This window comes from Scyliorhinus torazame, chromosome 9 (assembly GCF_047496885.1).
Source record: "Scyliorhinus torazame isolate Kashiwa2021f chromosome 9, sScyTor2.1, whole genome shotgun sequence".
NCBI classification, from domain to species: domain Eukaryota; kingdom Metazoa; phylum Chordata; class Chondrichthyes; order Carcharhiniformes; family Scyliorhinidae; genus Scyliorhinus; species Scyliorhinus torazame.
In genome coordinates, this window is record NC_092715.1 from 263689112 (window position 1) to 263714385 (window position 25274).

A 25274-nucleotide genomic window follows, 5' to 3' on the forward strand; every position below is an offset into this window, starting at 1 on the left:
CAATAGGAGCAACAGTCATTACAGTAATACGAACAACAGGCATTACAGCGATAGGAACAACAGGCATTACAGCGATAGGAACAACAGGCATTACACTGATAGGAACAACAGGCATTATAGTGATAGGAACAAGTCATTTCAGCGATAGAAGCAACAGGCATTACAGCATTAGGAACAACAGACATTACGGAGAGAGGACCAACGGGCATTACAGCGATAGGAATAACAGGCATTATAGTGATAAGAACAACAGGCATTACAGCGATAGGAACAACAGGCATTACAGCGATAGGAACAACAGGCATTACAGCGATAGGAACAACGCATTACAGCGATATCAACAACTGTCATTACAGCGTTGGGAACAACGGGCATTATCGTGATAGGAACAACAGGCATTATAGTGATAGGAACAAGTCATTGCAGCAATAGGAGCAACAGTCATTATAGTGATAGGAACAACGGGCATTATAGTGATAGGAACAACAGGCATTACATCGATAGGAACAACAGGCATTATAGTGATAGGAACAACAGGCATTACAGCGATAGGAACAACAGGCATTATAGCGATAGGAGCAACAGTCACTATAGCGATAGGAACAACAGTCATTACAGCGTTAGGAACAACAGGCATTACAGTGATAGGAGCAACTGGCATTACAGCGATAGGGACAACAGGCATTATAGTGATAGGAACAACAGGCATTATAGTGATAGGAACAACAGGCATTATAGTGATAGGAACAACAGGCATGATAGCAATAGGAGCAACAGTCACTATAGCGATAGGAACAACAGTCATTACAGTGATAGGAACAACAGGCATTACAGTGATAGGAACAGCAGGCATTACAGCGATAGGAACAACTGTCATTCCAGCGATAGGAACAACAGGCATTATAGCGATAGGAGCAACAGTCACTATAGCGATAGGAACAACAGTCATTACCGCGTTAGGAACAACAGGCATTACAGTGATAGGAGCAACAGGCATTACAGCAATAGGAACAACAGGCATTTCAGCGATAGGAACAACAGGCATTATAGCGATAGGAGCAACAGTCACTATAGCCATAGGAACAACAGGCATTGCAGCGATAGGCACAACAGGCATTACAGCGATAGGAACAACAGGCATTACAGCGATAGGAACAACAGTCATTACAGCGTTAGGAACAACAGTCATTACAGCGTTAGGAACAACAGTCATTGCAGCGTTAGGAACAACAGTCACTACAGCGATAGGAACAGCAGTCATTACAGCGCTAGGAACAACAGGCATTATAGCGATAGGAACAGCAGGCATTATAGTGATAGGAACAACAGGCATTACAGCGATATGAACAACAGGCATTACAGCGATCGGAACAACAGGCATCATAGTGATATGAACAACAGTCATTACAGCGATAGGAACAACAGGCATTACAGCGATAGGAACAACGCATTACAGCAATATCATCAACAGTCATTACAGCGTTGGGAACAACAGGCATTATCGTGATAGGAACAACAGTCATTACAGCGATAGGAACAACAGGCATTACAGTGATAGGAACAACAGGCATTATAGTGATCAGAACAACAGTCATTACAGCTTTAGGACCAACAGTCATTACAGCGATAGGAACAACAGGCATTATAGTGATAGGAACAACAGGCATTATAGCAATAGGAGCAACAGTCACTACAGCGATAGGAACAACAGTCATTGCAGCGTTAGGAACAACAGGCATTATCGCAATAGGAGCAACAGGCATTACAGCGATATGAACAACAGGCATTACAGCGATAGGAACAACAGTCATTACAGCGTTAGGAACAACAGTCATTACAAGTCCCCCCCATCTCCTCCCCCTCCCCCCCTCCTCCTCCCCCTCCCCCCCTCCTCCTCCCCCTCCCCCCCTCCTCCTCCCCCTCCCCCCCTCCTCCTCCCCCTCCCCCCCTCCTCCTCCCCCTCCCCCCTCCCCCCTCCCCCCTCCTCCCCCTCCCCCTCCCCTCCTCCCCCTCCCCCCTCCCCCTCCCCCCCTCCTCCCCCTCCCCCTCCCCCCTCCCCCCCCTCCCCCTCCCCCCTCCCCCCTCCTCCCCCTCCCCCTCCCCCTCCCCCACCTTCCTCCCCCCCCCCCCCGAGATTCCTGGTGGTCGAGGCAGCTTGCCATTGGCTGCGGCTGGTCCTTCCAGTCCCGCTGATGTCTACGGTGTTTTACATGGCTCGCCCGCCGTGGGGACCACCTTTGGCGGCACTGGAAGATTCCATTAGTGGGAAGGGCCGGAAAACCCCACCCTCGAGTCTTCATTCTGCAGGAAATTCAACGGAATTGTCAGTGTCCTGTTGATTTCAATGTGCGGCACATTTAAGAATGCCCTGCGGCTGGACGAGCACTAACGCACTGCGGAGGGAACATTGGCATCAGATTCCGGTCCCCGGGGAAACTTCGCCTGTGCTCATTATTTTCCTTTTAACTTTTCAGGTTTTCTGACAATGGAATTGGACTGTCGTTTGCGAGGTAAGAGAGACAGACTCTCACAGGTGTGGAAACAGAGATTGTCAGAAACACACAGCGAGTGGAAAGCAAGAGTTGACATTTCACCCGTCGTACTTTATTAGAGCTGCCTGCCTTTCCACCTTGTGATAGCCAACTATTGGCCGAGAGCATGCAGCAGCTGCAATTTATTAATTAATAAATTAGCAACCATACAGCTGACACCATCTGTGGTCATCCCCGACTATATTTGGGTCAATGACGCCAACATCTGTTACGTAGGCCGAATTCAACCCACCGCCTATTTCAGGCAGTTCGCAAATAACCCGCAAATATGCAGAAGTGCGATAAATGTTATTCCTGGTGTGAACATTGCACATTTGAATGCTTAAGGGGTTCTTAAGGGGTTAAGTTGTTCCTTTCAAGAAATCAGTGATGTTTCGCACTGGGGATAATTGCAGAACTGGACTCCCCTATGGAGCCAAAAGCCAGCTTTCAGTAAACGCGTGTTTGTTGGCCTTTCTGACTCCAGTGTCCACTGAGCTTAACAGTCAGTTTCTAAGCTTGTTAATTACTCTCAGTTTCTGCATTTGTTAATTACACTCCATTTCTGAGCTTGTTAATTATTCTTAGTTTCTGTGTTTGTTAATTACTCTCAGTTTCTAAGCTTGTTAATTACTCTCAGTTTCTGTGTTTGTTAATTACTCAGTTTCTGACTTTGTTAATTACTCCATTTATGAGTTTGTTAATGACTGTTTCTGACTTTGTTAATTACTTTGTTTCTGACTTTGTTAATTACTCTCAGTTTCTGTGCTTGTTAATTACTCTCAGTTTCTGTGCTTGTTAATCTACCCCTTTTAATTTATACCTCCGTTTGATTGGAGCCTAAAATAAAACATGGGGTAACCAATTGTCCCCATCCAATAGGATCCAGGCAGGTTATAACAGGAAGGAAATCTGCCATTTGTATCTGGTCTGGCCTACGTGTGACTCCAGATCCACAGCAATGTGGTTGACTCTTAACTGGCTCTCTGAAATGATCAAGCAAGCCACTCAGTTCAAGAACAGTTCAGGATGGACAATAAATACTGGCCCATCCAGCGATCCCACAATCTATTAATGCATTTTTTAAAAACTAGGAAGCATACTTTTGTCCCAGTGTTGTACGTGGTGCTACCTTCTTCACATAAAGGGTCGTGGAAATCTGCAACTCTCTCCCCTAAAAGGCTATTGAGGCTGGGGGGTCATTGGAAAATGTCCAAACTGAGATTGATAGATGGATGTGAATATTTCAGGAACGGGAAAACGCTGTCTGTCCTTTCCTTGATTGTTCAAACCCACCCCGTCGTGGGTCATTACAGGATCATTAACCCTGAGCATGGGTCTTTGTGCGTTTTCTGATCGTTCCTGCACAGTACGCGGACATCAGTGTCCTGGGCAGCATTCATTTCCCATCCTTGGACTGAGTGTCTCGCTCGGCCATTTCAGGGAGCAGTCAAGAGTTAGCCACATTGCCATGGAGTCCCTTGTAAGGGTAAGGGCGGCAGATTTCCTTCCCTAAAGGACGTTGTTGAACCGGACTGCAGTTTGCAACCTTTACTGAAACTAACCTTTTTAATGCAGATTTAATTCCTTGAATTTAAATTCTTCGGCTGCCGCAGTGAGATTTGAACCGGTCCGATTCGGGATAGGTCAATGGTTCTCACTAGTTAAGGTTGCTTCGGTCAAATTTGCCACTGATTTAAAGCTGATTTGGAGAAGAAGTGATGCCAACAGGAGGGAAACCGCTTCCAGACACAGTGGGTGGTTGGTATCGGGAATGCGCTGCCTGAGAGTGCTGCGGAGGCAGATTCGATTGTTCCTTCCGAAAGAAAATTGGATCATTACCTGAATTTAAAAAAAACATTTGCTGGGCTTCAGGGAACGGAAGGGGCAGAGGCACTGGATGAATGGCTCTCGCAGAGAGCTAGCACAAACACGATGGGCCAAATAGCCCCTTTCTGTACTGCAGCCACTCTACCATTCCGTGATATGATCCATGTCCGCAGACTGCGAATCTGAACTCTTGGCTTCCGAGTCTTGGGGCAAAACCACTAAGCTGCCCCACCCACGCAGTATATAATCGGAAGGTTTATGTTCCAGTTTGTTTCCTAATGAACAACTGTTTCTCCAGTGACGGAAGCTTCCCGAAGGATGAAGGTTCAAGTCAAGAGATCTCGGAATCTTTGTTTGTCGGAGAAAGCGGGAATTATGGATCCCAAGGAGGCCAGAACAAATACTGGGGTGTCGGTGGGGTTGATGGGAAAAATCGCACACTGCCAAGAGACAAGTAAGGTTCTTTGATTAACCTCTGACCCCCGTGAGCGTATCTTGTTATGTAAACATTGGCTAACACATGGTACAATCGATCTAGCCTTGTATTCCCTGGAACATAGGTTAAAGGGTGATTTGGGGCGCGATTTAACTGGAAAGAAATCAACGTGCGGTCCCCATCCCCCTTCCCCACTTTCAGGCCCCCCCCCCGGCCTGAAGCCTGGTGGTACCAACTTGGCACCTGGATACCGTGGTACTGCCACCCTGGCTGTGCCCCTGCCAGCCTGGTAGTGCCAAGATGCCTGGGTGCCAGAGGGTGTGTCGGGGTGCTACGCTGCCCTGTCCCCGACCACCCGGGAGTCTCCAATGGCCTGGGAGAACCCCCCCCTCCCTTGGTGCCATTATGAATGGTCCACGTTTGTGGAAACCAGTACAAAACAGCGCCCTGGCGAGGTCTCCCAGGCGCGGCCGCTAGGTCCCAGGATGAAAACAGACGGGTTAAAGGGATATGGGGAACAGGTAGGGAGGTGGATTTGAGACCAGGCCGAGATCAGCCATGAACTGATTGAATGGCGGTGCAGGCTCGAAAGGGCTGAATTGCTGACTTCTCCTAATTCCAATGCTCCTAGAGTCCCGCGGCCATGTATTTGAGAGCGACATCTCGCGAGACTCTGTTAAATCTCGCGAGGCGATTCGAGTGTGGCAGATCCCTCGAGACTCGACCGCCTCGTGCCGACACCGAGTCGGGCCGAGGAGGCCATTAAACCGGGCCCTTGACTGCTTTAAAGCTTTGTAGGAGTTTGTAAGGGATTGATGGGACGGATGGATGTGAGTGTCGAGGACAAGGAGACATAACCGTAAAATCAGAGCCTGGCTAAGTTGGTCCGCACTTCATTCTCACAGAGGGGGGTGAAAGTAGGGATCTCTCACCCACAAAGGTAGTAGATTTGAGCCCAATTGCTATTTCTAAATCGCAGATTGATGTTTTTTTTTGTTAGACAAGGACCTTGTGGCTAAGGTGGGTGGGTAGTGTTGGGATTTCGATCAACACTGAGCTCATTGAATTGTAGAACAAGGTTAAGGAGCTGAATGGCCTGCTCCTACACCCTGTGGTACGAGTTGATGTTTAATTTGATGGGTCCATCCAACCTGCCATTTTGTAATGTCCGATTCCCTCTGTCTCCCCAGCGCGACCGGCTCCGCTCCACATCCCCATCCTCAGTTTGTTCCTGCTGGGATGGTTCTAATTCTTGCTACCAGTTTTCTCTCCAATGTCACATCCTGTCAAAAGCTCCGTTTAAAATAAACCACATCTGCTTTGTGCCATCTCTCTACGCCCATAGTTACTTAATTTAAAATAGTCTTCGCTTATCGAACCTCTTTTGGTTTGTGTGCGGTCACTGGCTACCAACTCCGTTCCTCGCTCTATGTAGTCGTGGAATCTCTATCTGTGATCTTGTTTGTCATCTTCCATAGCCTGTGGACATCATGTATCAGTCCGTTCTTTACCGACACAAAGGTTTGCAAGTTTTAAGCCACGTGTATTAACCGCTACCTTCCGTCCCTTCATTTTTCCTTCGCCTCCCTTGACCTCCCTCAGCGTTTAGTATCAAATGAAGCTCCCACATTTTGGTCATAGGAATAAACCCTTTTTGTTTTTCTATCCACATGGTGAGGTTTTACGCATTCTGTTTTTCCGGCTTGAAAACAGGACCTTCCCCATCCGAGGATTTCAGATTTACGATGGTCCCGTTCACGTCACCAAGACGACCTTCCAGAACTACATGGCAACACCAGTCCGATTCGCCAGTGCTGTAGGATTCTTTCTCAAGAACCCCTGGCAACTCACCCCCAAGAACAGTTTGTCTCTGGTGAAGTTTGGCACGAGTGTACGTCCATCTTGTTGATTGAAATATTCGTGCGTGTTTGAAATATTCGTGCATGTTGCAAGATTCTTTTGGAATATCGACAATTACGATAAGGCAGATCACCAGGACATGGATTAGAGAACGGCAACTTGCGTCTATGTAGCACCTTCTAACGTGGCAAAGCATCCCGAGGGGCTTCACAGGAGCGTTTGCAAACAGATTTCGACACCCAGCCACATAACGAGATATCGGGGGCAGGCGGTCGGGTCAAAAGCTTGTTCAAGGAGGTCCTCTTCAGAGAAGGTCTTAGAGGAGAGACGGAGAGCTTTAGGGTGGGAATTCCAGGCTTGGGGCCTAGCCAGCTGAACGTATGGCCACCTGTGGTTGAGTGAATCAAATTGGGCTGCCCCAGAGAGAATAACTGAAGGAGTGTCGAGCTCTTGGAAGGTTACAGCACTGGAGGAGATAACAGAGATAGGGAGGGTTGTAGTCATGAAGGGATTTTGGAGGAGTAGAGAACTCAGTGTGATGTTTCATAATGTTATGTGTTTTGTGCTTTAAAGTTAGGGTTTTGGCTGATTCAGCATCTCCCGTTGAATGGTCGCATTGTCTTGTGGTTTGAGTATAAGAAGCATTGATCATCATTCTTATGGGATGCTTGCTGCATAGATACAGGTTTCTTCTTTTCCACTGTTACTTGTGATATTTATGATGTTGATTTTTCTTTTAGAACATAGAACAGTACAGCACAGAACAGGCCCTTCGGCCCTCGATGTTGTGCCGAGCTTTGTCCGAAACCAAGATCAAGCTATCCCATTCCCTGTCATTCTGGTGTGCTCCATGTGCCTATCCAATAACCGCTTGAAAGTTCCTAAAGTGTCCGACTCCACTATCACAGCAAGCAGTCCATTCCACACCCTAACCACTCTCTGAGTAAAGAACCTACCTTGGACATCCCTCTTATATCTCCCACCCTGAACCTTATAGTTATAGAACATAGAACATAGAAAATACAGCACAGAACAGGCCCTTCGGCCCACGATGTTGTGCCGAACCTTTGTCCTAGATTAATCATAGATTATCATTGAATTTACAGTGCAGAAGGAGGCCATTCGGCCCTTTGAGTCTGCACCAGCTCTTGGAAAGAGCATCCTACCCAAACTCAACACCTCCACCCAACACCAAGGGCAATTTGGACATTAAGGGCAATTTATCATTGGCCAATTCACCTAACCCGCACATCTTTGGACTGTGGGAGGAAACCGGAGCACCCGGAGGAAACCCACGCAGACACGGGGAGGACGTGCAGACTCCGCACAGACAATGACCCAAGCCGGAATCGAACCTGGGACCATGGATCTGTGAAGCAATTGTGCTATCCACAATGCTACCGTGCTGCCCTTAAGAACAAATAAATTTACACTATATCATTTTCCCGTAATCCATGTACCTATCCAACAGCTGCTTGAAGGTCCCTAATGTTTCCGACTCAACTACTTCCACAGGCAGTGAATTCCATGCCCCCACTACTCTCTGGGTAAAGAACCTACCTCTGATATCCCTCCTATATCTTCCACCTTTCACCTTGAATTTATGTCCCCTTGTAATGGTGTGTTCCACCTGGGGGAAAAGTCTCTGACTGTCTACTCTATCTATTCCCCTGATCATCTTATAAACCTCTATCAAGTCGCCCCTCATCCTTCTCCGCTCTAATGAGAAAAGGCCTAGCACCCTCAACCTTTCCTCGTAAGACCTACTCTCCATTCCAGGCAACATCCTGGTAAATCTTCTTTGCACCTTTTCCAGAGCTTCCACATCCTTCCTAAAATGAGGCGACCAGAACTGTACGCAGTACTCCAAATGTGGCCTTACCAAAGTTTTGTACAGCTGCATCATCACCTCACGGCTCTTAAATTCAATCCCTCTGTTAATGAACGCGAGCACACCATAGGCCTTCTTTACAGCTCTATCCACTTGAGTGGCAACTTTCAAAGATGTATGAACATAGACCCCAAGGTCTCTCTGCTCCTCCACAATGCCAAGAACTCTACCGTTAACCCTGTATTCCGCATTCATATTTGTCCTTCCAAAATGGACAACCTCACACTTTTCAGGGTTAAACTCCATCTGCCACGTCTCAGCCCAGCTCTGCATCATATCAATGTCTCTTTGCAGCCTACAACAGCCTCCACCTCATCCACTTCTCCACCAATCTTGGTGTCGTTTTTGGTTACGTTTTCACCCTATGTGAACTTAATGTTGGAGTGAAGGTTTCATGGATTCCGTCCTCCCTCCAGCACTGTAACTACGTACCTATTCCAGATGGTGGGTGTTGGCAGGTCAATCGACAGTGGAGGTCGTCACCGCTGTTGGAATCTGGTTTTCGATGTACCGTTCACGGGTGAACATGTTTTCCAGCTGAAAACCTCTGTGACTAACCTCAAGCTGGTGCGGGAATCATAGATTATCATAGAATTTACAGTGCAGAAGTAGGCCATTCGGCCCATCGAGTCTGCACCGGCTCTTGGAAAGAGCACCCTACCCAAGGTCAACACCTCCACCCTATCCCCAGAACCCAGTAACCCCACCCAACACTAAGGGCAATTTTGCACACTAAGGGCAATTTATCATGGCCAATCCACCTAACCTGCACATCTTTGGACTGTGGGAGGAAACCGGAGCACCCGGAGGAAACCCACGCAGACATGGGGAGGATGTGCAGACTCCGCACAGACAGTGACCCAAGCCGGAATCGAACCTGGGACCCTGGAGCTGTGAAGCAATTGTGCTATCCACAATCAAACCCAGGCTGTTGGCCTTGCACAAACCGGAGTCCAGCCCACTGAGCTAAACTGGTAACTGGGCAGTGTAGTAACTAACTGAACAACTGGCCATCTCCAGGTGGCATTCTGAACAACATTGGTTGCAAAATAGTCTCAAGATCAGACAGATGCAGCACAGAACACAGTCCATATGCCTTTGAATGAGCTATTTAATTCATCCCATTTCCCGCTCTGTCCCTATTGCCCTGCAGTCTTTGCCCCTTCAAGTATTTATCCAATTTCTTTTTGAAAATCTCTGTTGAATCTGGTTCCTCTGCCCTTCCAGTGTGTTCTGATTAAAAAAATAAATCAATCCCCGCACCAGCGGGGCTGGTTTAGCACAGGGCTAAATCACTGGTTTTGAAAGCAGACTAAGGCAGGCCAGCAGCACGGTTCAATTCCCGTACCAGCCTCCCAGAACAGGCGCCGGAATGTGGCGACTAGGGGCTTTTCACAGTAACTTCATTGAAGCCTACTCGTGACAATAAGCGATTTTCATTTCATTTTTTTCATTTCACTGTGTCCTTCTGTCTGATATCTGAAAGAAGGACCATAGAATTCTTCCAGTGCAGAAGGCGGCCATTCTGCCCATCAAGTCTGCACCAACCCTCTGAAAGAGCAGCCTACCCAGTCCCACTCCTCTGCCTCATCCCCGTAACCCCACCTAATAACCTTTTGGACAATAAGGAGTCATTGATCCGCCTAACCCGCACATCTTTGGACTGTGGGAGGAAACCGGAGCACCCGGAGGAAACCCACGCAGAGAAAGTCTAAACTCCACACGAGTTGGACGGGAATTGAACCCGGGTCCCTGGCGCTGCGAGGCAGCAGTGGTAACCACTGGGCCATCCTGCCGCCCACTTTGGACAGTACCTCCGACAGTGCAGCACTCCGCTGGGGCATCAGACGGAAACGTGCGCTGAGGTCTCGGGAATGGGACTTGAAAATAAAATGTCGAGGTTCAAGTGGTGAGCGTGCGACTCACTGAGCCATAGTTGATCCTTGGACTAAGAGGTGTGTTCAACTAAGATGAACACATGCTGAACTGCGGGCAACCATTCCCCACCCACCTTTATTTACACCTCCCCAACAGAGAGGGCAGCAGAGAGTGCAATATAACAAAATGCTCAGACTTTGCGATATACATCAGTAATGGGTCTTTCCACAACACGCTTGACTGCATTTATCTCTCCCCTCTCAGGTGTCCTTGAAAGTTTTCTTCGGCAAACCGGGCCCGTGGTTTGACAGCTATGACCTCGACGGTGATAAGAATGCCGTTTTCCACGACATTGACGGCTCCGTGACCGGCTACACAGACACGTATGTGGGCCGGATGGATAACTTCCTGATCCAGCATCCCCAGTGCAAGAATCTCACCTCCTGGTTCGGCTCAGTTTGCAGTGGGAAATTCGCTCAGGTAAAAGATAAATTGGGGGGGGGAATCCCTTTAAACTGTAAATTCCAAAGCATCCTTCAAGACCTCAGGATGTCCCAAGGTGCTTCACCGCCAGTGAGATGATTTTTTAAAGTGTGGTCAATGTGGTGATGTGTTGGGTGCTCTGCTACACAGACGAACCAACACGGTTGCGAATGGTACAACTCAGTTTTATTACTAACATTTATTTACAGTGGTAAACTGGTTACTGAGGTTCGATCATAACCCTTGAATCTGTGGACCTATTCCTAATACTATCTTGTAGTGGCACTCAGCACATGGTGGATGACTGAGTGGCTTGCTATGACCTCTGTGGCCTGAGCTGTCTCCTGTTGGAATCCTCAGGAAGTGTCGTGTTCCCTGTTTTGTACTGTGTATGATCTTGCCTGTGATTGGCTGTGGTGTTGTGTGTGTGTTGATTGGTCCGTTGATCTGTCCATCAGTATGTATGTATGTTTGTGCTATGATGTTTACCTGAATATCATGACGTGTGGTAACTTGTGGATCACAGGGGTTGCCTTACCCTGCCCACAGCCCCCTCTTTGCTGCATCACACTTTCCCCCTTGGGGCTTTGGTTGTCGGGAGGGCCTCCATTTAGCTGGGCGGTGGACCACCGTCGGCAAAATACCTCCCACCCTGCCTCTGGGGGGCCGGTAAGATTCAGCCCTTAGTCTAAAGGAGGGACCCCTCTGCTCTGTACGCACACACACGGGTTTGGAATTGAAAGGACAATGGCTGGGTTAAACGCTGTGTGCTGATGCTGTAACTATCATTCCAGGTTTATGTACAAACTCGTCGACCTCAAAATCTAACCATGACCATTGTAAGAGACGAATATTCCAGACATCCAATGACCCTGCGTGGCATCAATCAGCGAGCGGACTTCCAGCAATACCAGCCTGTAGTGATGCTGCAGAAAGGCTACACCATTCACTGGAATGGCCGAGCGCCAGAGGAAACCTTTCTGTATCTCATCAACTTCAATAAGTAAGCAGCGGTTCATTCACACCTCGAGACACCTTTCAATCTTCCATGTACTGCAACGGGGCATGAATATTTCTGGAAGTTATTCTAACTTTATAAAAGTTTTTTTTTCCCCAAAATGTTATTTTTCGGTAAATGTTTGCTCATCAACACGATTGGTGTTCATGCATTGTGTATGAAAATGATGGCTGTGTTAATGATGCACGCGGTTATTAATGAGCAAATCGCCCAGTGATTTCCGGGGGGGGTGGGTGGCGTTACCGTGAGCTGTGAATCTCCAGGACTTGCTGGTTACTTTTCTCCAATCCCTTGATGGCTTTTCACACTAACAGCATCTGGCCTCAACCTCCCCATTATTACTTTTCGGAGCTTACAGGATTTGCACGTTGATTGGCCACAGATATTAGGGCTGGTAATTAAGTGCGTAAGTACTCTGGACACTGCAATAATTGCAATGGCACTGTGAATGCTGGTGGGGTGGTGATGCTGGCACCAGGTTGGTAATCAAGAGGCTCTGGCTAACACTCTTGGGGCACGGGTTCAAATTGCACCGTGACGTTTGCTGGAGCCTTGTGGTGCAGTGGGCACTGTCCCTGCCTAGGAGCCCGAAGCTCCAGGATTGAGTCCCACCCCAGGGCCTGATGGGAAGGGGTGTTCATAACACAGCCAAACAGGCTACCGAGCTGCAAATTCCACCACTATGCCCATGGTAAGTGGTAAGAGTGCCTTGCTTGATGTGGGATGGAGACAAGCCCCTGGTAATAGTGAACTTTGCCAGCGAAGGACGCAGACATGAACGAGTGTTTCATGCAGCTCTGGGCGCAGAGCGAGAATCAAAATGTTGAAACAAAAAACCCATGTGGCCTCTCTTCTGAGGGAAGGAAATCTGCCGTCCTTACCTGGTCTGGCCTAAATGATTTATTCCATTCTTTCACAGGGTGTGGATGTCGCTGGCTTGGCCAGCATTTTTTCTTAGTGCCCGTCCGCGATTGCCCTCAAGGAGGCGATGGTGAGCCAGCCTATCTTGAGTAGGCACAACCACAGTGCACCTTTATCGGGCTCTCCCAGATCTCGCATCATTCAATGACCGGGAGAACCAAGCTCCCATCATGTCTCGGCTTCTCTCGTTTCCCGCTTTTTGAGTGGATTTACAGCAAGCTGTTGCTGAATTACCATAGCATTGGGGGCGGCACGGTAGCACAAGTGGCTAGCACTGCTGCCTCACAGCTCCCGGGTCCCAGGTTCGATTCCCGGCTTGGGTCACTGTCTGTGCGGAGTCTGCACGTTCTCCCCGTGTCTGCGTGGGTTTCCTCCGGGTGCTCCGGTTTCCTCCCACAGTCCAAAGATGTGCAGGTTAGGTGGATTGGCCGTGCTAAATTGCCCTCAAGTGTCCAAAAAGGTTAGGTGGGGTTACTGGGTTGCGGGTATGCTTAAGTAGGGTGCTCTTTCCAAAGGCCGGTGCAGACTCGATGGGCCGAATGGCCTCCTGCACCGTAAACTCTATAATTCTCTGATAACGACAGGTTCTCCGTCCCCTTATCCCGCCCCTTGACAAACTGGCCCTTCGCGATGTGGTCGCAACCAGATCGTTCATCGGTTTTGAAATGTTTTTTCCTCTCTGCAGAGATGATTGGATTCAGGTTGGTCTCTGTTACCCACAAGGCACTGTGTTCCAAGTCATAGCTGACATCTACCAAAGACAAAACTCAACTGCCCACGGTGTGGAAGATTACGCAGCGGTGCCTTCTCTTAAGGAGATGCAGAATAAACCAGAACAGAGGCTGTATTATTTTGACAACAGTACTGGGTATGATCATTCTTTCCTCTTTGGCTCTGTTTCTGACTGATGAAATAATGTGCTGGATTGGTGAGGACTGAGGAATCCATTTGACCGCCCCGTTTTTTTTTTTCAGGAAACGGCAACTCATATTTGTGTAGCAACTTTGATGTAATAAAAAGTCCCAAGGCGCTTCACAAGAACATGTATGAGGGGAAGTCTGGCACTATGCCATGTGAGGCGATAGTAGGGCCAAATCTTAGTCAACGACGTAGGTTCTAAGGAGCCTTTTGAAGAAAGAGAGAGAGAGAGAGGGATTTGGGACGGGAATTCCTGAGCTTAAAGAGCCCAGGCGCGTGACGTGATTCAAATCGACAGCACGCAAACGACTAGAACCGGTGACGCGCAGAGATTTTGGAGGGTCGTGGGGCTGGAGGGGGTTACAGAGGCCCGGGAGGGATTGGAAGACCAGTATGAGAATTTTTAAAAGTGAGCTATTGCTAGATTGGGAGCCAGGGCGTGATAGGTGAGCAATACGTTCTCTACCCCGGTCTCTCTCTTTTCACACTCTCCTTAAAGCCTGCCTCTCGTACATCCTCTTGTTGCTCGGTGTCAGCACACACAGCTCCTCAATCTGGGTCAATTCAACAACTGATTTAAATAACCGTGCAGGTAAATTTCAGAGGCAATTTATTCAATGCCTTTTTTTTAAGAATTTGCACCCAGGGCATTGGCCTCAAAAGGGGAGAAAACATTGCAGTTCCGTGGGGCTAATTGGATGGCTCTTTCAGGTGGGTCAGCACAGGACCGATGGGCCGAATGGGCTCCACCTGTGCTGTACTGTTCGGCAGAATAAGTCACCCCCCCTGGGCAGCTGAGACTGGGAGCTTACTGGAGCCTCGAGAGGAGCTTCTGAAGGACCTGTTTAAAGAACTGGGATGTTTGGAATTGAGGTGCTACAGCCCCATCAACTGATGGGAGGCTGCAATTACAACACGAGAAGTTTGCAGAGGCAGCTTCCAGACTTAAGTTCGGAGGAGAATGTTTAAAATGGTTGGTGACGGTGTGTGGGGGGGGGGGGGGGGAATTAGTGGGGAGGAGGAGGAATGGTGACCAAACGTGTTTACGTGATGCAAAACAATATAATATTTTCTCTTTAAATCTTGCATTAAAAGATAGTGCATGTGTTTACATCCTGTCTCTGATCGGGAATTAATTGTGCTGTTATGGTGAATTGATTCTAAGAGTCATATTATAAAAATGATACAGAGGCCACTGGAAAAGGTGCAAATGAGACTCGACCGTGGTTTCGGAAGGGAATTGGATCAATATCTCAAGGAGGATAAACTTGCGGGGCTGCCGGGAATAGGCAGGGGAGTGTGGCCTAGCTGAGGTGTTCCAGCAGAGAGTCGGCACAGAGACAGTGGGCAGAATGGCCGCCTTTCTGTGCTTCTGCAAGAATGAGATCAGAAGTGAGAGATGAAAACTCGAGGGCAAGTCCCAAGCTTGCTGGGCTGGAAAGGAAGGTCAGATTCGGAGTCGTGGGGGAACTCCAAAACTGATGGAGGTTATAAATAAATCTAATCGGGGGGAATTCAGGAGAAACATCTGTAGCCAGAGAGTGGTGAGAATGTGGGACTGGCTCCCACAGGGAGTGGTTGAGGTGAATCGTGTTGATACATGTAAGGGGAAGCTGGATAAACACACGAGGGAGAGAGGAACTAGAGGGATCTGCGGATAGGGTGAGCTGGATTAGCATGGGAGGAAGCTTTCCTGGAGTATCAACACCAGAGCTGGTGTGCTGAATGGTCTGTTTCTGTGTCATAGACTTGATGTAACTGGCCTTGGAATCAATTCACTAAAGGGTGTCTTTTCCACATGTTGGCAAGTTGACGTCACGGGTGCGTACTGCCACCTGCTCGGCATTGAGGAAAGGAATGACGTCTCACCTCTCCCTCTCTCCTGTCGGTAGGCTGCTGTTTCTAATCCTGCAGGCGCGATACAGACGGGAGGGACACAGTTACTGCTCCACACAGGGCTGCGAGCGGGTGAAGATCACGGCCATTATGCGGTCACAGAGCGTGAGCAGCTGCATGTCCGCTGGCTACCCAAAATATTCCACGCTGCCGAAAGCCACAGTAGCAATGCCACCAAAGAGCCTGGTTAACTGTGAGGACTGTGGGGCCTCCCAGGTAAGCTCTCAAATCCACCTTGACCACGTTCTCCTTCAGGCAATCGTGCTGCCCGCGGGAATTGTTTCGATTGATTGATATTTATTGTCACGTTCGGAAGTGCAGTGAAAAGTATTTTTCTGCGGCCAAGGGAACGTACACAGTACGTACATAGTAGACAAAAAGAATAATCAACAGAGAACATTGACAAATGGTACATCGACAAACAGTGATTGGTTACAGTGCGGAACAAGGGGCCAAACAAAGCAAATACATGAGCAAGAGCAGCATAGGGCGTTGTGAATAGTGTTCTTACAGCGAACAGATCAGTCCGAGGGGGAGTCGTTGAGGAGTCTGGTAGCTGTGGGGAAGAAGTTGTTCCTATGTCTGGATGTGCGAGTTTCAGACTTCTGTACCTTCTGCCTGATGGAAGGGTCTGGAAGAGGGCAATGCCTGGGTGGGAGGGGTCTCTGATAATGCTGTCTGCCTTCCTGAGGCAGCGGGAGGTGTAGACAGAATCAATGTGGGGGTGGCAAGCTTGTGTGATGCATTGGGCTGAGTTCACCACATTCTGCAGTTTCTTGCGATCTTGGGCCGAGCAGTTGCCATACCAGGCTGTGGTGCAGCCGGATAGGATGCTCTCTATGGCACATCTGTAGAAGTTTGTGAGAGTTGACGGGCGGAACGGGCTAGATGGTAAATCCCGGCCGTGGTCACTGTTGTAATGTCAGAAAAGCAGGAGACAGGTGTCCGGAGATTGTGAGATACGTTCTATGGTTGAGGGCTAATCTAATCATCCTGAATGAAATGATTGAAAGGATTGGAATGAGGATAAATCGAGCAATTTCCTCTGATTGGGGTGGGGGGGGGGTGCAGAACCTTAAAACAAGGGCTAGACCAATCAGGGGTGATGTCAGGAGCACTTCTTCATTCAAAGCGGAGTGGAAAATCCGGAACTTTCTCCCCACCCAAAACAAAAGCTGGGGATGACTTGAAAATTTCAACGGCGAGATTGATAAGATTTTTTGATAGGCAAGGAGTGTGGAGCAAAGGTGATGGGGGCTGAGGCAGATTAGCCATGATCTAATCGAGTGGTGGAATAGGTTCGAGGGGCTGAATGGCCTCCTCCGGTCCATTGCTCTGACCAGATTGTTAAATTCAAGCAATTTGATTCCTCGTCAGCTGGTAACATCCGAAAGGCATCATTACAGTGAAAACTGGGTTAGCCACTGGGATGCCTTTTTCAGATGAGGACTAATTTCCATGTTGTTGATATTCTGCAGCTAGTTTTCACAAGCGATCCACACCAAATCTACCTCCTCGTGCAGATCCAATCCCTCAGCAAAGGCGAGATTCAGCAGGGACACGGAGAGTCCTACATTTCTGTAAGTAACTCTCGAGCTGCTTGTGTCGCTTTTAGTGAAACAGGAACGACCATTGTTCACAGAAAATGTAAATTGACGAAGTGGGAATGAATGTGGAGCTGTGCAGACATTTGGAACCTCTCCTCTTCTGACAATATTCTACAAATTATGGTTTCTTAACCAAGGGCATCTAAAACTCTGCTGCCTGTTTGTTGATCCACAGCAATAATTCCTGTTCCCCTATCTCCTCCTGTGGTCGCTGACCTACATTTGGCTCCTGCTCAAACAATGCCTTGATTTTAATATTCTCCTCCCTGTCTTCAAATCCCTCCATGGCCTTGCCCCTTCCCCCTGCCCCCCAACGATGTCTATAATCTCCTCTAGCCCTGTAACCCCCCTCAGTCTCTGCACTCCTCAAATTCTGGTCTCTTCTGTACCCTAAAACATCATTTGCTCCATCGCGCCTGCAGTAGTCTGGTCCCCAAGCTCTGGAATCTCTTCCCTACACCCCGCTGGCTTTCGCTCACACTTTCTCCACTAACACACTCCTTAAAACCTTATCTCTTGGAGCAAGCTCTTGGTCATCTGACCAAGATATGACCATCTTGGTCATATCTCCTTGAAATCAACGCAAGATATTGCGGATGCTGGAAATCAGACATAAAAACAGAAAATTCTGGAGAAACCCGGCAGAGCTGACAGCACCTGGGGAGAGAGAAACTAATGGACGTGAATTGGACAGAAACAGAGTTCTGTTTTGGGCATGTTTAGAGGGGTGCCAGGGTGGCACTACCAGGGTGCCTGGGTGTCCTCATGTGTGCGAGGGTACCACCTTGCCCAGAGCCTGACCACCCTGGGGTGTCTAATGGTCTGGGAGAACACCCAGGTACCATTTCGCCTGATCCACATTTGTGGAAACCAGTGCCAAACGGCACCTAATAGATCATTTAGATATGTTAATTTGGATCTCGCCCTCACTGGGAGATCCAGATCGCGATGTCCTGTGAGATTCTGTTAAGTCTTGCGAGACACTTCGAGCGTTGCGAATCTCGCGAGATTCAACAGCCTCGTCAAGTCGGGCACTATTCAACAAGTCGGGGACGACGAGGCCATTAACGCACGCATGCGGTCGAGGCGGAGAAACTGAGAGAGAGCAGGGTGTGAGGAGCTGTGGCCGAGGTGACCGTGGCAGTGGGTGGGTTTGTAATGAATATTGGTGGTCAGTCTGTGGTCAGAAATAGAGACAGACCGGTCAATGAAGGGAAGTATCGGAGATTATCTTGCGCATCTCGGCGTCATATTTTGTTCTCGAACACTCCTGTGGAGAAATTTGGGATGTATCATTAAAGGTGCGATATAAAGGTCGGTATGGAAATGGACATCCCATCATTAAAAGTGACCTACATACTGACGATGGAGTGTATCCTTCTAAAGATCGAGAACAGGGGCTAAATGACCTTTTCTTCCTATTACCCTGAAACAGGTGAAAAACCTTTTTTGCCTTTTAATTAGTTTTTCGGTGAGCTGGCAAAAGAATTTGTCGGGTTCTGTCTGGTCTCTTGGTGCAAGCGGCTGAGTGTGGATGCTGTCTTAATACACACAGACCAGCAATTGTTAGTGCGCTGTTTTATTTTCCTGATTGTGTGGTGACTTGATCCCATCAATCTTTGATGTAAATCCGTGTCGTCAGGCACATAGAGAGAGGTACAGATTGTCCTCCGTGGTACTGGAGTTGGATAACCGGGATCTTAACTGACGCGTGTGTGTGTCTGTGTGCATCATTGTATCACGTTGATATAATAAATGTAAATAAGAGGTTGTTCCGTCTAACCCAGTGTTTTGTACGTACTCTTGTACTTAAGGGTCTTCATTCAGTCGGTGGGGGCTGGGGGCTTGGGGGTGGGGGGGGGGGGTGGATGGGGGTGCATGGGGAACAGTCAATGGTCAGAAAGTGAAAGTTCATGCGTGGAATTCTCTGGTCTCCAACGCTGGAATCGCGTTCGACGATCGGCCGGAGAATCCCCGTTGCCGCCAAAATCAGGGGGGGCGCGCCTCTTTCGCAACGCACCACCCCTTCCAAAACGAGTACGCTGCACACCGTCGGGACGGGCTCAGGACGTTACCGGAGGCCCTGCCCCGAAGCTCCGCCCCCGATGGCCCGAGTTCCCGGCAGCGTGGGGCGCGCGTGCTAACTTTTTTCGGGAACCCGGCATGGCGGTGTATCCAGCGCTGCCACAGTTGGGGGTGAGCCGATCCGCGGGTGGGGGAGGTCTTTGTTGGGGGCTGGGGGCACTGGAGGTGGGGTGCTCTGGGGGTGGCGAGCTGAGCCAAAGAGGGGCACTATTTAGCGGGACCGCCGCCGTGTGCATGCGCGGCCACAGACCTGGCAATTCTCAGGCCGAGTGCGCAGCTCGTGCCAGGGGCTCTACGCTGCCGTCCTGCTAGCCCCCCACCAGACGGAGGATCGGTGGAGGTTCAGCGCCGTTTCTTCGGACGTAAGACAACACTGTTCCCCGGTGTCAGCACATAGTCTCCCAAACGGAGAATCCAGCCCATGTTTCATCTTTCTAACGATGCTTGAGAGCGTAGTTTCTTTGTCCAGGTAATGAAGGAAGATGGAAAGTCTTTGGCAGTCAAGGCATAACAAAGTGGTTTTCGACAAACTAGTTGTTTTTATATTTGACTAGGATAACCAATTGAAATTGTGTATAAAGGGGGGAGGGGGGGCCATCATTGGGTTGCTCTCTTTAGAGCTCTGTTTAGAGTAGAGAACATCAAGAAGTCTTACAACACCAGGTTAAAGTCCAACAGGTTTGTTTCGAATCCTCGCTTTAGGAGCACTGCTCCTTCCTCAGGTGAATGAAGAGGTGGGTTCCAGAAACATATATATGGACAAAGTCAAAGTTGCAACACAATGCTTTCAATGCGAGCATTTGCAGGTAATTAAGTCTTTACAGGTCCAGATGGAGCGACTGGAGAGAGGGACAATCACAGGTTAAAGAGGTGTGAATTGTCTCAAGCCAGGACAGTTGGTAGGATTTCGCAAGCCCAGGCCAGATGGTGGGGGGTGAATGTAATGCGACATGAATCCGGTTGAGGCCGTACCCACGTGTGCGGAACTTGGCTATACGTTTCTGCTTGGCCAAGTTCCGCACACATGAGTACGGCCTTGACTGGGACCTTGGATTCATGTTGCATTACATTCAGTGGTTCAAATCCCACTTCAGGACCTGACGGCCATGGGAGGTGTGTTCATATCATAGCCAAACAGATAGTCCAATCGCTGAAGGGTCAAAAACCAGAGGTCACAGAGTTAATGGAACTAGAGACAGTGAGTGGTGAGAATTTGAATGCGCTGCTTCATAAGGTGGTGGAAATAATCTCACTGGCGGCTTTTGTAAGAGAATTGGCTAAATACTCAAAGAGGAAAAAAATTGTCTGGATTATTCAGGCTGGGGCGAATGGGAAGGTGCCAATGTTGTATTATTCTAAGTTGCTATGGAATACAGATCTTCCCGCATCGGATTAGTTTGAATTGTCCAGTGAATAATTAGTCACTGTTTATCTGGTGAAAGGCTTTCATAACCCCCGTGCCAAGTCCCTCATCTTCCCCAAGTCCGTATAGCGTCAAGAACACATTGAGGTGTCCTTGTGTTACTGAAACATCACTCTGAAATTTTCAGTCGATGGGTTTTTGATAGCTAAGGGGTATTGGGGGGGTCACATAACCAAAGCAGGCAGATGGAGTTTTATAATAATAATCTTTATTGTCACAAGTAGGCTTACATTAACACTGCAATGAAGTTACTGTGAAAAGCCCCTAGTCGCCACACTCCGGCGCCTGTTCGGGTACACAGAGGGAGAATTCAGAATGTCCGATTCACCAAACAAGCACGTCTTTCAGGACTTGTGGGAGGAAACCCACGCAAACACGGGGAGAACGTGCAGACTCCGCACTGATAATGACCCAAACTGGGAATCGAACCCGGGTCCCTGGCGCTGTGAATTAACAGTGCTAACCACTGTGCTACCGTGCCGTTAAGGTACAGATCAGCCATGATCCAACTGAATGATGGGATAGGTGAGAGCGACTGACCCCTGCTCCTATAGAATCACTGGGCTGCGATGTGAGTGCAGCGATATTGAGGGGGGTAGCACAGATTCTCGCTATGAATGCACAAAGGGTAGGAAACTACTATGGAGAGAAAGGTTTTCGAATAGCTCCCACCGATCCTGCTGTTGGTTGTATTGTAGTCGGGACAGCATCAAGCCGCGGGGGTATGAGAGAGAAAATGAGTGATCTGAAGTTGGAGCACTGCTGTGCACCTCCCAGTGTCCAAGGCAAGGGTAGTGCTGGTTGGAACCCGCGATATCGCTTGGCTGCAAGGATTATGTGCTCCGGTTAGATTCTCGCACCTCCAAAGAGGAAAACCAGAATGGTTTCTATACTGGGTTTAAGGAGATACACTGAGAGTCATCTCTTCACCCTTTCAATGTCTGGCTCCAGCATGATAACAGAGTGCTTCTTTTCAGGTGAACGGCACCAAGTTCCCATTTCAAAGGGGATTCTTCACGGTGACGGTCGATGCTTGCAGTGGAGCAGTTACCAAAAAGATGTCATTTGCCAAAGCTGATGAAGCCATGGCCAGATACCTGCGCACTGGAATCTCTCAGAGGTATGGCCAAGAGGAAGAGATGTGGCGCTTACTTTAGAATGTGGAACGGGGCAGGTTTTATACATTTTAAAATTAATTCGTGGGATGGCAGCATCTCTGAAAAGGTCGGCGTTTATTTATTCCCCAACGGATTGCTGGGGGGGGGGGGGGGGGGGGGGGCATCATTTTCCGCAGGGATTGGAAAACCTGGATGGGAATTTTAAAATGGAGGAGTTGTTGAACCAGGAGTCAATCAATGTTGGCCAGCGAGCAGAGGGGAAGAGAGGTGAACGGCAGCGAGGAAAACGTCCTGCCTGGTTTAATCTCACCGATTGGCTGGGTGAGTAGGTCAGAAAGTGTTCGCACTTAAGGGCATTGGAAATCGGGAACTCTCTCTCCCAAAGGGATATCGGGGGTGGGAGGTCCAGTGAAGCTTACAAAACTGAAATTGATCATTTTTGTTGTTGTTGGGCATGGAGGAATTAAGAGTCCACAGAGCCAGGGAGAGCAGATGGAGTTAAGATATGAATCAGTCATGATCTCATTGCACAGTGGAACAGGTTGGAGGTTGAATGACCTTGTCTTCGTTCTTACATGTCGCGATCAGTTGTGCATCTGTCAGTAATCGAGTGTTTCCTTTTCCAGATCAATTATTTTATTAGGTTCAAAAGACACAATTAGTGGGGACATTGATGCCATTTCTGGAGAGATGGTCCCACTGGGCACAGCGAAACCTGCACAACTTCGCAAAAAAGGTGAGTGTCTTTGGCCCCAATCTGTAAATGTCTGTCAGTCTCCCGTGCACAGACCATGTAGATATCATTTCTCATTTCTTTGTTCTTCGCTGGTTAGGCCTGCCTTTAGTGCCCATCTCTAATTGCCCCTCGAGAAGGTGGTGGTGAGCTGCCTCCTTGAGCCGCTGCAGTCCAGGTGGTGTGGGTACACCCGCAGTGCTGTTAGGGAGGGAGTTCCAGGATTTTGCCCCAGCGACAGTGAAGGAACGGCCGATATATTCCCAAGTCAGGCTGGTGAGTGACTTGGAGAGTAACTTGCAGGTGGTGGGGTTCCCAGGTATCTGCTGTCCTTGTCCTTCGAGATGGTAGCGGTCGTGGGTTTGGGAGGTGCTGTCCAAGGAGGCTGGACAGGTTCCACTACTTTCTTTATTAGTGATGTTTGGCTAATCCACTGTTGGTGTTTTATCAAATGTACATTTCTTTTCATTCAGTATTTTGAATGAAAATGCAGTTTTAATGTGACAAAGAATGGAATGGGAAATGTGATTTACACTGGGAAGCATTTCCTGGTGTGTGGTTTTGTGATTTAGCCTGCTTGGAGCTCACTTACAACAGCGATGGTGGGTTCTCTGAATCCTCCTGGTTCAGCCCTAACAAGCAGAGCGAGCCTCTGGTTTGATTTATGGCAGATCATCCTGGATTGGGGCGTGGCAGCCTTGGCATGTTCTTGTTCAAAAACTCTTCCCTTCCTACCCCGAACAGTCTTGCTGTGCCTTTAACAAGCTCGGGATGTTCCGAAGCAAATTGGAAATGTGGTTACCACAGCGAATTCACCCCTCCCCGCTCCTCTTCCAAACAGCAAGCGTGGGATTTGTTTTCTCCCCTTACATCCACTTGAGGGAGCGGATGGGATCTCAGTTAACACCCCATCCGAATGATGGCATTTCTGACATTGAAGCACTCCCTCAGTGCTGGGAGAATCAGCCTAGATTTTGTGCACAACTCTCTGGAGTGGGACTCGAACCAGCAACCTTCTGACTTAAGTGGGCTATCCATTAAGCTACAGCTGACTCCTAACTCAATGGGCTGCATTCTCTGTAGCCCAACACCAAAATCAGTATCGGCGATTGGGCGGAGAATGGATTCTGACACCGGGAACGGGGCAGATGCCGGTTTTGACGGCGATCCACCATGCTCCATCCCCTCCAAACTGGCGTCATCGTGCCACGTGCAGTCGCAAGGCCGCCGGCGCTACAAAGGCGGGCCAACTGCGAAGCTCCGCCCCCATTGGCCTGGGTTCCCGACGTGCGGGCCACGTGTGTTCCCAGCGGTCGGGAACCCGGCGTGCCAGCTGCGGTCTGTGTCCAGCGACGCCAAACCTGGCCGGGATCCGTGCCACTGGGCGCTGGGCTTCTGCTGAGGCTGGGGGGGGGGGGGGGGCTGAGAGTCGCAGTGGGCGGGTTAGGGTTCCATGTTTTTCCACGCGACCGGTGCAGGCCGTCAGCCCTGTGCATGCACAGCCCGGGACCCGTTCATTCTCCGCGCAATCCACGGGTGGTTCACGTCGTGCCGGTGCTAGCCCCTCACCGGTACCGGAACCGGTGAGGGGTTCGCGCCGATATTCCTGTCGTGAACCACCCGTGGATTCTCCGTTGGCCCTGGCACTTAGCCGCTGGAACGGAGAATTCCGCCCAATATCTTCCCCCTTTCCCTGCCCATTGCCAGGAGAGAGCAAACAATATAATGTGCATGTCTGTGGCAAAGCAGCAGTGTTTCTGAAGAAAACGGTCTCAGTGTGTTGGCTGGTACCTGAGGGGTTAGTAAATTATAAATTCAAACGCAAGATGCTTCAGTCCTGCTCCCTAATGTCGCTCTGAATATTCCGATGAGTAATTTGAATAAAATCTTTATTTGGCAGCTATAAATTGAGGCTTTTAAGATATCAACTGTGGTGTTACGAATGCCAGAGTGCCATTAATTCTGTAAAGGTACAACTGAGTACTCAACAATAAACGTGGGAAGCGGAATATTATTGATTAATATAATTACAGTATTTTAACCGCACACAAATTTCAAGTGAGGTGGAAGCCTCCAGGCGGACGGTGTCAATACCTGCGAAGAAGGAATAGAAGCCAGTGATGTATCTGGAGTAGCTGCACTTAGCAATAAAGCCTCTCTAATGTTCTGCAAGACACATGACCGAGATATACTAGAGCAATTTCCAGGCTGTAATCTCATTCCAGCTTTCAAACAGCAGGTACAAGCCCCTGGAGCTTTGATGCTCTTGATCCGTGATGCAATTTTAAATCCATTACTGCCTTGTATACACTTCCCGGTGTCTCTTATTAACGCCCTGGGGTAGCACGGTGGTTGGCACAATTGCTTCGCAGCTCCAGGGTCCCAGGTTCGATTCCGGCTTGGGTCACTGTCTGTGCGGAGTCTGAAGATGTGCAGGTTAGGTGGATTGGCCATGGTAAATTGCCCTTAGTGTCCAAAATTGCCCTTAGTGTTGGGTGGGGTTACTGGGATAGGGTGGAGGTGTTGACCTTGGGTGGGGTGCTCTTTCCAAGAGCCGGTGCAGACTCGATGGGCCGAATGGCCTCCTTCTGCACTGTAAATTCTATGATAAATTTGCCATGTGCAGAGGCAGATTTACACTTTGTG

General features: G+C 49.0%; 1 protein-coding gene across 3 annotated transcripts in view; it reads left to right on the top strand.

The window, feature by feature from the left end:
- cemip2 (cell migration inducing hyaluronidase 2) overlaps positions 1–25274 on the top strand; it is a 116540-nt gene that overhangs the window by 88756 nt on the left and 2510 nt on the right. For all 3 annotated transcript variants that reach the window (XM_072517375.1, XM_072517374.1, XM_072517376.1), the window contains 10 exons: positions 2475–2510; positions 4660–4815; positions 6511–6688; positions 10691–10906; positions 11704–11912; positions 13534–13716; positions 15659–15878; positions 17141–17242; positions 21755–21897; positions 22522–22631. In XM_072517375.1, coding sequence (XP_072373476.1) covers positions 2475–2510; positions 4660–4815; positions 6511–6688; positions 10691–10906; positions 11704–11912; positions 13534–13716; positions 15659–15878; positions 17141–17242; positions 21755–21897; positions 22522–22631 — 1553 coding nt within the window. The remainder of the gene's footprint in view (positions 1–2474; positions 2511–4659; positions 4816–6510; positions 6689–10690; positions 10907–11703; positions 11913–13533; positions 13717–15658; positions 15879–17140; positions 17243–21754; positions 21898–22521; positions 22632–25274) is intronic.